The sequence below is a fragment of the Gastrolobium bilobum genome, unplaced genomic scaffold (genome assembly GCF_033153095.1).
Source record: "Gastrolobium bilobum isolate Gb01-03AN ecotype WA unplaced genomic scaffold, APGP_CSIRO_Gbil_v1 utg908, whole genome shotgun sequence".
Taxonomy (NCBI): domain Eukaryota; kingdom Viridiplantae; phylum Streptophyta; class Magnoliopsida; order Fabales; family Fabaceae; genus Gastrolobium; species Gastrolobium bilobum.
In genome coordinates, this window is record NW_026897979.1 from 309,406 (window position 1) to 321,993 (window position 12,588).

The following is a 12,588-nucleotide window of genomic DNA, read 5'->3' on the forward strand; positions in this document are numbered from 1 at the left end:
GGACGTTTTCAGAACATTCTCCTTTGAAGATTATGACAAGGACTCTACTTGCTCTTGCACTGAGTCTTGTTTGAATGACGATGGAGAGACTCTTGATGATACTGAGATGATTGTTTTTGAAGACCCAGAAAAGCTTTTTCCGGATTTTATTGGTGAGAAGGCTATGGTAGAATTTAATGGTTATGTTGAGGATGAGAAAAAGACAGGGAACATCAACTCGGGATTTGATAATTTGGCATCTTTTGTTTATGAAGATGCAGAGGACTTTTTTGAAGACTTTGCCGGAGACAAGGAACTTGTGAAATTTGATGGTGGTTTACTTCAAAAAACTGAGAAGGAAGGGAAGGATAATGAATTGGAAAGAAGAAGAGACAGTGCATTTGGGAAGAAATGTTGTGCACTGGCTGGTGGGGTTGTCCTTGGCATGATTTTTATGGGCTTCATTATGGTGAATTTTTCTGGTTGCTTTCACTATGTTGAACGAACAAGTTTTACCATTCCAACCTAGAAGTAGGAAGCCTATTAAATGGTAAAATTTTCATTTCCATATCCATAGTACACTTACATTTTTTTTTTAGATTTTCTACTAGACTACTACACATAGTTGATGTAATTTTGTAATTTGGATTTAGATCAGTTCAGTCTGTATGTTATGTATATACAAAACTAACCGTGACTTGAATGGATGGACTTTTTCTATTTCCCAAAAATACTTACTATCTGAACATGGCTTTATCCAACAGTTGTCTGTATTGCTAAGAACATCGTTAAGATTTAGTTTTAAGAGTTTATAAATAATTTAGATTATTTAAAATGATTACTTTACCATGATAGATACATCTCATATGTACTTTTCCTTATATTATTCAAGGGGAATATGTTTTCATATATACTTTTTCTGTGACATAAGAAACATATTACCCATTATTCAATTAAATTTTAACCTTATTATATCTTTATTCTAATTTAGAACTCGTATTTTTCTGTTGAATTTTTATTTTGTTATATTTTAACTAAATTTTATCTCATAATTTTAGAATTCAACATATTTATGAATTACTATCTTATACTCACTTTCTAGCTATATTATATAAAATAAATCTCTCTAACTTTTTTGTATGTACACGAGATAAAAAGAAATGTATTCTCATTTTATGAATAGTGCAAATTACACACGAGAATTCCCTACTTTTATTTTGAACCTGTCCTGCAGATGTTATTGAATCTGATGAAACCAGCAACCTTTTTTCACTAATGAACAAAATTGCTGATCAAATACAATAGATAAGAAATAAATAACGTAAAACACAGTTTTCAAAAGCACAATCGAGATGAATTGCAGAAACTCATTAAGCAGAAGCAGTAACCAAGGCCTTGGATAAACGGAATCTGGAATCTAATATATGATGAAATTAATGTTAGTACATGTATGGTGAAGTTCACAAAAAATTACAAAAAAAGGATGCTTTACTAAGAATGTATTAACAAAGAAATTGTCAATCATCCAGATTATACAGGAACTGGAAAACCCTTCTTGGCCATGCTATCCAAAACATCGTTGAGAGCTTGACACAGGCCCACAATCTGCAATGACACATCATCATAATTAAAAGGTTGAGGAGACTGAGGAGGGTTTCTACTAAACCAGCAAAACATACATGAACAGAAGTTAGACTGATCTCGCGGCATATGTAGTGGTGCGAGATGCACACAAACAAGGGTTCAGCTCATAGGTAGATTTAGGCACATAATGTAACATACCTAGTATAACTAAAAAAAATTCTAATTCGTGTTTTCTTAAGGCCCATATGAATTGATTATATCCGAAACCTAGAGTCAAAATCAATCTATTCATTTCTAAAAGATTCATTAATCAAAAAAACAGTAAATTGAAAAGAATTAGAACAATTTACAGAGCTCAATTTATCAAAGTTTTAGCTATTTATATTTTACCAAAAAAATCCAAATATATGCTATATAATATATCAATGAAAATATAACTAATATTCAAATCACACAAACTTTATGTAGCTGCAACAAACGTGGGTGTCTGATACCCTGATTATCAATTTAATCCACCTATGGCTGCTGCATCCAGAGTTATCAGATTAAAAAAAATTACCTGCTGGTCCCATCGTTGCAACTCTTCAGTGTCATCGTCAAAATGTATGACAGCTTCAACCTGCAATAAATCATTCAAAAATTGACCATAACTTTTAAAAGAGGTTAATAGGTCTGAGCATGTTTATGACCCTTCTATCTCTCTCTCAACAATGTTTTCTTTGTTCTCAGAGCAGCCAATAACCCTTCCCCTACATCATCCGCCAAACCTCTTTCTTAGTTCCCATTCAGCAGTCCAACGAGAAGATTCCTTCAATTATTATGTCTATTTCTTTGTAGAGTAATTTTATAAACTAAGAGGTCGTAATGGTTATTTATACCTGATCAATAGATCCCTTCATCCTATCCTCATAAATCATTCTTGATGCTATCTTCTCGGCCTGAAAGCAAAATAATTAGAAGAAAAAAAATCAACACAAGCTTGCATGGACTAAAATATATGGAATCTTAACATTTTATGAACATCGAAATGAAAAAAACACTTCCAGGAGCAATTTCCACGTCAGTAACCGTCTTGTTCAGTAACTTACATATGAGCTATTATCACCATGCCACACCTTTTGGTTGTTGAACATTTTTTCATTATTTAAATCCGATGATTAAATTAAGGGAAAAATGTTTCTGCAGTTAATGCAGATAATTTATCTGCATTTATTCCTAAAACGACGTCGTTTTGGTATTGAAATCTTAAAAAATTATAAATATAAAGACTATTATAACCCTGAAATAAATTAAAATTACAAAAACACCATGATTTCCGCCTCAAAACGACGTCGTATTGGGCTTACTGCAGATAACTTATCTGCAGTAACTGCAGAAAAAGTGAACCCTTAAATTAAAATAAGTCTTTACCACAAAAAAGGAACATATGCCAGAAACATGAAATGGTAAATTCAATAGAGAATTATGCATCTTTCTATAAGAGGCTCTGCTATTCATTGATCTTTACTGAAAAATAAGTATAACGGTAGACAAAATTCTATACCTTGTGAGGTGGGATCCCCAACAGCGTGCCTAACTCATCAAAACTACAAGAGAGGCATACAGGCACCTTAAAAGGCATATAACCTGATAGAATAAATAATCTAGCCATAAGGAAGCAATAGACAGATAGTATAATTTCTCAAACCTGATATTAGTATAAAGTTTGCTTGCACTCAGAAGATTATGCTCAATCATGGCACGGTCCAGCACAGTGAAATTATCTGGAAGAGCAGCTTTCTGTGGGAAAAGTAAAAGCTGAGACATATCCACTACGCCTTCCAAAAATATGAAGATAGAATACAAACTTATATAACCTGATGTGGTTTCAATTCTTCAGCAAATGCATCAATTTCTGGCTTTCTAAGAATTCTCTCCAAGTACACCTGATATAGAAGCGATTCCCGTTATATGATCAGTGTGGAAAGACATAAGAGAGAAAAGAAGCAAGAGAGAGAGAAATACCTTCTGCAGTATTGGATAGATCTTCAACTTAGAACACCGTTCATCCTAATCCAAGCTCACAAATATTAATGTGATAAGATTTGACAATTACAAGCAGAAATTTTACATTTGTATATTATTTTATGATTGAAGCATTTACCTTGTACAATGTGGCAAGAACACGGGATCGTTGAGGTCCTGCCGCTGCCAATATTGTGCATGTAACAGCAGCAGATAGAGCTTGCTCAAGTGCTTCCTCATTAATCTCCCTGTTATAAATAAAGTTGCGATAACTGGTTAACAACCATAGCATGCTAAATATTACTCATAAACAACGTTGAACACAGGCCAAAGATATTAAGAAAACTTAAGAGGGATTAATTAAAAATGTAAGATACATACTCGTCTCCTATTTGCCTTTTCTCAATTTGAGATATATCATAATATCGTAAAGCTGCTTCCAAGAACTTCCTCTTCAAATCTAAGATCCTTGCATAGCAAACCTAACAGAAAAAAAGGAGAAACAAATAAGAAAAGGCTCAAGTATCCATCTTTTAGCTCAGCAATCCTTCAGCAGCTATCATTTTCAAACCTTGTACTGCAAATTCAGTACTTCATGCTGACTACTGCTAACCAAGAATGATGCTTTATTAATAAAAGCTTCAGCATTAACAGCATCATCATCCTGTTAAAAAAAATAAAAATAAAAAAATTCAATTTTCAAATAAATGTTATGATACTGGCAATAATATCAAATACACCAACAGTATTTAAAGAGGAACAACCATCCGCATACTTGCAGCATTAAAATTATTCCTTTTATATATGTACAAGAGCACAAGAAAAGTGAACATTCCAATTAAAAAAATATTCGCCTTATTGAAGATGCAGGAAAAGAATATGTAAGACAGTTTAAAACTCTGAGCATTATAGATTAATATAGATATGAATACATATGCTCTTTTGTGGCTTGTTATGACTCCCAATATGGTCTTAGCCACTTCATCACTCAAATATGGATATACTTGCACAAAAAGGTCAATACCTCAAGATATAAACGAGCAATTTGGACACACTTAGACAACCTGAATGTATCATCAATCACCCTGATAAAAAAAAATTCAAAATAAGAATAGTAAAAGGAGACATTTTCAATTTTGGCTGAATTATAATAGTTTACACAAGCAAATAAATGTGAGAGGTTAGAAATTATCTGAGACCTCATTCCCGAATCTAGGTCAATACCACTGAGCATTTGCGCTGCTTTTGACCATTGCTCCTCAGATTCATAAAGCTCAGCAAGTTTCTCTCTAATAACTAAAACCTATAAGAAAACAACAAATGACAATCAGAGTTCAGGAAATTGAATCCATTGAATGAAAAACAAGAGGAAGGGAAAATGTATGCTTAAACATGAACTGGGTGATGGATTAAAATAAAAATACATACCGAAAAGAGGGAATTTTTTCTTTTTCTTTTTTATTCAAGGAACATCGACTATTACAATAAAATGTTTCCTCACGCATTATGTCCAACTCAACAGAGACTAATTTATTTGTTTTTTTTAAGACTTAATTTTCTCAATTAACTTCTCTACACATTGGAGACCCTAACGATTGACATAGCAAACGAAATACTTTTTAGATAGTTTTTGAATGCATAACTAAATTTCTGATTCTGATAGCAAAAGAGTGATTTTGTCCTCTCCCCGCTACCACCCCGCTATAATTTTTATAATCGTGCCAAGACCCAAGAAAGAAAAAAACCACTTCCCATTAAACCCCAATTATTGTAGGCAGGTTTACCATTACATATTCGAAAAGAAACTGCTTCCCGGATTCAAACCAATGACCTTAAGCAAAAAAGTTGTGTCTAAAATAACTAAATTAACTTCTTTTTTTGTGCATACCTTTTGTGTCACAGAACATTAATGACAAAATGAGTAAATGAGAAATATCTATGAAGCTAAATGAAAATTCATGAGACAATTGACGGTTAGCGAAATGAAGGGTAGACAACAAAATGACAAGCATGTTTCCAGTGGAGTATTTTTATTTTAGTTTTTTTGCTCACGTTCTCAATTTTATAAGGGGAAAGTTATAATTACCACCATTTTAGGCTTACCACTCTTACTACCTATTTGATTATTGTTGGATCAATTTGAAATCAACAATTGAAAAGAGAAAAAATAATCTGCCACTGATTTGAAATTAATCTAACGATAACTAAATAGATACAAAGAGTGACCTAAAATGGTGGTAAGTATAACCGCCCCCGTTGTATAATTCCTATTATAATTATGGAAGCAATAAACAATTTAATGTCTCCTGTTAACTGAAAGAAAATATTACAAGCATAGCTGAAACCATAAAATTCAAACCTGTTCTTCAAATGACACAACACGGGGCTGAATCTGTGCAAGGGTGTAATGGGCAATCTCTTTCTGTGTCTCAGGCTGCAATCTTCCTAACTCTTGGGCAAAAGTCTGTAAAAGCTGCCGTGACACAACTAATGGAACATCATCTGATAACACTGAAAGATGAAAAAACGTGAAGGTTTAAGAGCTTGATATTGAGGAAAACTAACAAAAACAAAACCCTAGATGAGAAAGAGAAGAGAAACTTAACTATGATCAATAAATCTCCTAGCCTGACCAATGTCATTGGATGAGATGACAGCAGAAAGTATGTGCTTATACTGCTCTATCTTTTGCCTCTGGTCTGTAATCGCAGAAGCACTTGCAAAAGCACTCTCCATCACTGTATTCACATTAACCACCGCAATCAAATCAATAAAACCTAAATTAAGCACACACAAAATTCCAATTCCTTCAAGATTTCTGAACAAGTCATATCTTCATTCACCAAGCAAAACAACTAAACATAAACAGTAATTATAATAAAAACGCTGAAATTTTAGTGTTTAAGCAAAAGGCACAAAAATTGGTCCGTTAGGTTTACCTATCGGCGTTGTGTGGGTGTTCAGCGTCGCCGACAGTTACAGGATTCGCCGGTGGAGGTTGTGATTCCTCACTCTTCAGTTGTAAATTTGAATCACTATTCTCTCAAGTCTCAACCTCAACTCAACCAACCCTCTTCACCTTCGTCAATTGCACACTCATCTCAATTTGGATTTGGATGGTCCAACCCGGTTCGTTGTGCGGGTAGGCCCAAATGTTTTCTACCCAATCTTTTTCTTGGGTCTGCTAAATTTTACTTAACAATTTCTTTGGGTTGGGCCTAAATGTTAACTGACGATATACTTTAATTTAAAATTAAAGCAAATTAAATCTCAATTATAACCTTCCCCATAATTAAATATAATAAAATTTGATACATCAATTTTTGTTTTTTGAAAGTTATAAAATATGAGTTGATTTGATTTAATAAATTTTTTATATTATTTTAGTCGTATATAAATATAATTCTAATCCTAATTAGATTTGAGTAATTTAAATTGTTTAAATTTATATAGCCATTCAAATTATTTTACGTAAGGTTTAAATCAATTGAATTCATATATCTACTCCAATATTAATTTTTTTATAATGGATTTTATATTTTTTAAAAATTATTTTATGCACCAAATGAAATAACATTAATTCAATTAATTCCTAGCTTTTAATGATTCCAAACGAAACATGATTTTATCTTAGTAATTATTCAAGATTAGCTTATTTTGGTAAATACATCCAACCAACTCCAAACTCACCCACATTAGGATTACTCGTTAACGGTTGATCAAGTTTAATACATTTATAATATAAATACAATATCTATAAATATTATATTTAGTAATTGAGATTTATAAATACAATATCTATAAATATTATATTTAATAATGGGAAAGGTTATAATTACTACCTTTTTTTCTTACTACCTCTTACTACTAAATCTTAACCGTTGATTTCCGTCAATGTAACGGTTGTAACTTATTGAGTCATACTTATTAATTAATTATTAATTTACAATAAATTATAACCATTAAATTGACGGAAATCAATGGTTAAGATTTGGTAGTAAGAGATAGTAAGAAAAAGATGTAGTAACTATAACTTCTCCCTTTAATTATAACATTAATGATTCAACATTGGGTGAAATTTTACCTTCTATAAAAATTATTCAAAAATAAAATATCCTTATTATAAATTTATAACTGACTCCATAAGTCTTAAATAAACTTATGATGCGATACATGCATAAATAAATAAATAAAAATTATGATAAGGTACTAAAATATATAAGGTGTCGGGAACAAGCAAGTAGGTCATTCCTTCATTGGTTATTAGGCGATGTGGAACAAAAAACCCAAAGAAGTAGACACCCAATGGGTTAACTCCTTTTCATTTGCCAAATCTTCAAAGGCAACTTGCAAAATTGTGACAGTTTCCTTTATGGCTTTAAAAAGAAACAGTTCATCTATTAAGACATCTGATTCTGGAATATCAGGAACCATTCCAACATGGTTTCAACAAATGGATCTCATCGAGTTCCATCTCTCCAACAACATCAGTGGTCCACTCCCAGAAAATCTTAATGATATGATGCCCGAATCGAGTGGTTAATTTCTCAGTAATAACCTTATAAAAGCCTAAATGATTATGGTTCCATTTCAAATTGCTGGGACTTTATAATAAACTTGTATGTCATTTAACCTGCTGTAATTTTAACTCTAGTTAGCTACCATAGTTAAATGTTAGGTGAATAGTCAGTTAATTTACTTTACATTTCCATCAACATTGCTTCGATGTTTTTTTTGTTCTCTTATATAATGGATTTCTCTGCATCTGAGCAGTGAAATGAATGAATGATTTTCATTTTCATCTTACCCAAAATTTCTTTCTTGTTCTGGAACTTACTGTAAGATGGTATCAGTTGACAAATAAACTCCGTTATTTTCTCTGAAATCAAGCTTTTCTTTTCATCTTTTTGGTTCTTTTGTTTTTTCTCTTCATTTCCATGGCCTCTATTGAAGATCCTGGAAGACCTTCCTTTCTCCATCACTCCGATAGTCCAGGGTTAGTTCTTGTTTCTCAACCCTTGATAAGAAACAATTATCAATCCTGGAGTAGGGCCATGAAAATTGCTCTATCAGTCAAAAACGAAATAAGGTTCATTGATGGTTTGATTCCCAAACCCCCTGATTCAGATCCAGTTCTTCAGCGTTCTTGGTCTTGTAACACCCCGTATATATCCGGTAATGTTATCATACTATCGTATTAAGCTGCGCTTAATTAAAAATGCAGAATATCTTTTTCTTTTCAATTATGAAGTCATTATCATTACCAACTTGCTTATTAATCAATTAATAAAACATCGCCTGTATGCAATTGCAATAAAACAGCTAACTGAATTAACTCATTAATTAAAATAACATAAGTATGTCTCTAGTCACAAAGCTACAACACGCAGGCCGGACCAACTAGCAGTTTATACAACTCAGACTCAAATTACTAACAACATAGTGACATGGACAACACCCATTCTCACCCAAAAAAGGCAACAAAGCCCAATAGAAAGTCTCAACTCAAATCATAAAGAGCAGAAAACATAAACAGCATCCAATCCAGTCAAGTCAGCAATACAGCATAGATATCATAATCAGCTAAGCTCTGGCCTCCTGCCGCCAGAGGCATCAGTCCCCATACTACCTGAACCTGAAATAAGCGTTCCCCAAACGTGGGGTGAGATCTCTAAACAAGAAATCTCAGTAAGGCAAGGGGTCCTCAAGGATCTTCCACCCCAAGCTCACTTACATGTGCAATATAAGTTCAAAAGCAGTTTATCATCATCAGTTCTAAAATAGTGCAATGCAGCAGATAATCATGTCATGTGTGTCAATTCTATTCTACTGGCCAGAGAAATGCAGGATTTATATACGTCTAATACCCACAAATAGTGCAAGACGCTACTTGCATCCACCCCGGACCACCGTCTTGTATGACGCTACATACTCAGGCTTACCGTCAAGTTGGAACAACACATGCATATTAAAAGCCATTACACATAAAGCTCAACAGCATTTCAAATATTCAAAGCATGTAACACAGCATGCATATAACCATACCCCCATGGGACATGGTGGAACCACAACATGGCTAAACCGAGGACACGAAAGCTTACCTTGCAAGCTAACACCCAAAGCCAAGAGTCCACAGCACAAAGTCCAAACACAGCAGATTCACAATCTGTTATGGACCAACAATACATCAACAATCATACTCTACAAGGATACAATATAAAGACAACGCCTTTTCATTACGTTTTACGTCTTAAGGCTTCTCACCAAGCCATAAGCCCTTAATCACATGATTCTGACTTACATTAATTAATTACAGAAGTTCGACTTCCTCAAACTAGAGTCCACAAACCCACAGATCAGTTATGGATGAACAGTACGCTACTGTTCCTCGCAAACCTAGAATATTCGGATATTCCTGTGGGACATATCCGGATATGCAATATCCGGATATCTCACAGACAATATCCGGATATCCAATATCCGGATATCACTCTGGCAATATCCGGATATCCGGATCCCCATATCCGGATATCCATATCTGGATATCCATATCCGGATATTCCACGGGAAATATTCAGATATTTCGTGACAAAATGAAGTTTTTGCATTTCGCGAAGATATCTTTCCAAGGTTCCATTTTTAACACTTCCAAAAGCTTAAACATGCTTCTTAAGGTTCATTTATGTTCACATGACAGTTGGTTACTTGTTTAATCCATTAAACATACCAAGACATCAACTTTAACCCATTAAACTCATGAACAAGGTTGGTACAACTTACCAAAGTATAAAATAGCCAACCAAAGGTTCTCTTGGAGCTCACAAGTCAGCTTCAAGGTGCTGACACAAGGGTGCACGGAAATACTCCTTAAGCAAGGATCTTTCTTCACAAAGTTGGCTCCTTGGAGCTCCAACAACCAAGAAAGAAGCTCACACCCTCACACAAGGTCACTCAGCCCACAAACTGACTTCAAACAGTCCCTCAACTCAGAACCAAAGCTCTCTACACACTCACACAGGCCACTCACACAAGGCTCAAGTGTTTGGAGATGAAGAAACCAAGCAAAAATGACACTTGATCTCCAAAATGGTGAAGAAGACTCAATGAAACAGTAGCAAGAACGACCAGCCACCCAACTCACGTAGAGAAACTAAAATCTCTAGGGTTTTGTGCCCAACTAACATATATATAGCCACTTAACCAATAAACACACAATATTAACTTTAATTGTTACGCTTAGCATCTTAATCCCAAACTCAGTATTCTTAACCTACTTAATTTTACAAGAATTATCATATTTTTCTTATATTTTTCGGAGCACATTTCCGGTACGCGCTTTTCATAGCCAGTACCAGTTTCTGGCACCAGTTCTCATTATTTTAACTTGAAACTCATTTTAAAAGTCCTACATGTTATTCTAGTAATTATCATGCACTTATTATAATTTTCCGGGATACTTTTTCGGTACACATTTATACCGACTAGTAGAACCGGTATCTGCACTTTTCGTCAGAAAAACAACTTTCATCATTATAACTCACTATAATTATTAGAGCCTCATAATAATTATTAGGGTCAATTATGGAATTATTTCTTAATTTCACACAATTAATTAATTAACTTCCTTAATTAACGGTGCGGGTTCTTACAGGTCTCGTAATAATGATATGGTTATCTCTTGGATCCTTAATTTAGTGTCCAAGGAGATATCCGGAAGCATTCTATACTCCAATTCTACTTGTTACATGTGGGTTGATCTGCAGGATAGATTCCAGCAAAGCAACGGACCACGAATTTTTCAACTACGTCGCGAGTTAACAACACTCGCTCAAGATCAAGCCTCGGTGAGTCTATTTTACAAAGCTCAAATCAATTTGGGAAGAGCTTAGCAATTTTTGTCCATCCTATACCTACCTGTGGTCAATGCACTTGTGGAGGTGTTATAAATCTTGTTGATTATTACCAAACGGAGTACGCCATGGCATTTCTTATTGGTCTTCATGAATCTTTCTCCCAAATCAGGGCACAAATTCTTCTTAGTGATCCCTTGTCTCTTATTAACAGAGTCTTTTCTCTTGTGACTCAAGAAGAGAAATAATGACAAGTGGGTTTGTCTTCATCTTCTTCGTCCACCAACAATATGGTGTTTGTTGTGAAGACTGATTCTTCAACAAAGGGTCCACGCAAGGAGCGTCCTTTCTTCACCCATTGTCAATTTCATGGCCACACCATTAAGAAGTGTTGTAAACTCCATGGTTACCCTCCGGGATACAAAGCTAGACCAAAGATTAATGCAACGAAGAACAACATCAGTACCGCTAATCAAGTCACCGCTGAGTCTTCGATTGGGAATTTTTTAAAAGACCTTGATCCTGTCAAATTTTCTCAACTCATAAGCATTTTATCCTCTCACATGACAGCGTCTAACAGAGTTCCAAAAGCTATTGTGGCTACAAGTTTCGTTGTCTCTGATTCAGGTATATTTTATCCTTCTAAATGGATCGTAGATTCTGCAGCTTCTCAGCACATCTGTGCTGACGCTCAAGCATTTGTTTCTATGCAGCCTATCAGTGGGTCCAGAGTGACCTTACCTGACCATACCACAATTCATGTTCATCTAATTGGTGATATCCAACTCACGCCAAGTATATTACTCACATATGTGTTATTTGTTCCAACTTTTCGATTCAATCTCTTATCTGTGAGTGCCCTCGCTAATGCTTCGTAACTTATGCTCACATTTTTTCAACCATCATTTGTCATTCAGGACATGAGCAGCAAGAAGATGATTGGCAAAGGTGATAAAGTTGAAGAGCTCTATTCTTTTGACAACACATGTAATCTGAATTTTTTGTATTTCAATTCTGTAAATGCTGTTACATTTGATATCTGACACAATAGGTAAGGACATTTATCTCATAAGTGCCTATCTCACATGAAAAGTTCACTGAATTGTTCCGATTTGTCTATATCAAATAAGAAGCCTTGTTATATCTGTCATCTTGCTAAACAGAGACGTCT

General features: G+C 34.3%; 1 protein-coding gene across 1 annotated transcript; it reads right to left on the reverse strand.

Moving 5' to 3' along the window:
- Positions 1-1,379: 1,379 nt before the first annotated feature.
- Positions 1,380-6,638, reverse strand: LOC133311911 (COP9 signalosome complex subunit 4). Its single transcript, XM_061513040.1, has 15 exons — positions 6,507-6,638; positions 6,174-6,305; positions 5,927-6,078; positions 4,767-4,870; positions 4,592-4,652; positions 4,139-4,231; positions 3,949-4,049; positions 3,707-3,815; positions 3,568-3,612; positions 3,420-3,488; positions 3,251-3,342; positions 3,107-3,149; positions 2,442-2,501; positions 2,123-2,182; positions 1,380-1,584 (listed from the first exon to the last, which is right to left on the reverse strand). The coding sequence occupies exons 2-15, from the start codon at positions 6,301-6,303 to the stop codon at positions 1,510-1,512; spliced, it is 1,194 nt and encodes a 397-aa protein (XP_061369024.1). The 5' UTR covers positions 6,304-6,305; positions 6,507-6,638; the 3' UTR covers positions 1,380-1,509.
- Between the last annotated feature and the right edge of the window lie 5,950 nt (positions 6,639-12,588).

Bases quoted from the DNA above. Each gene is read 5' to 3' on its own strand.
- LOC133311911 (XM_061513040.1), bottom strand. From the start codon at position 6,303: ATGGAGAGTGCTTTTGCAAGTGCTTCTGCGATTACAGACCAGAGGCAA. The intron at 4,653-4,766 runs GTCTCAGATAAT...TTTTTTTATCAG, and splicing joins GACCTAGATTCGGGAATGAG to GGTGATTGATGATACATTCA. The intron at 3,343-3,419 runs GTTATATAAGTT...CTTTTCCCACAG, and splicing joins AAGAATTGAAACCACATCAG to AAAGCTGCTCTTCCAGATAA.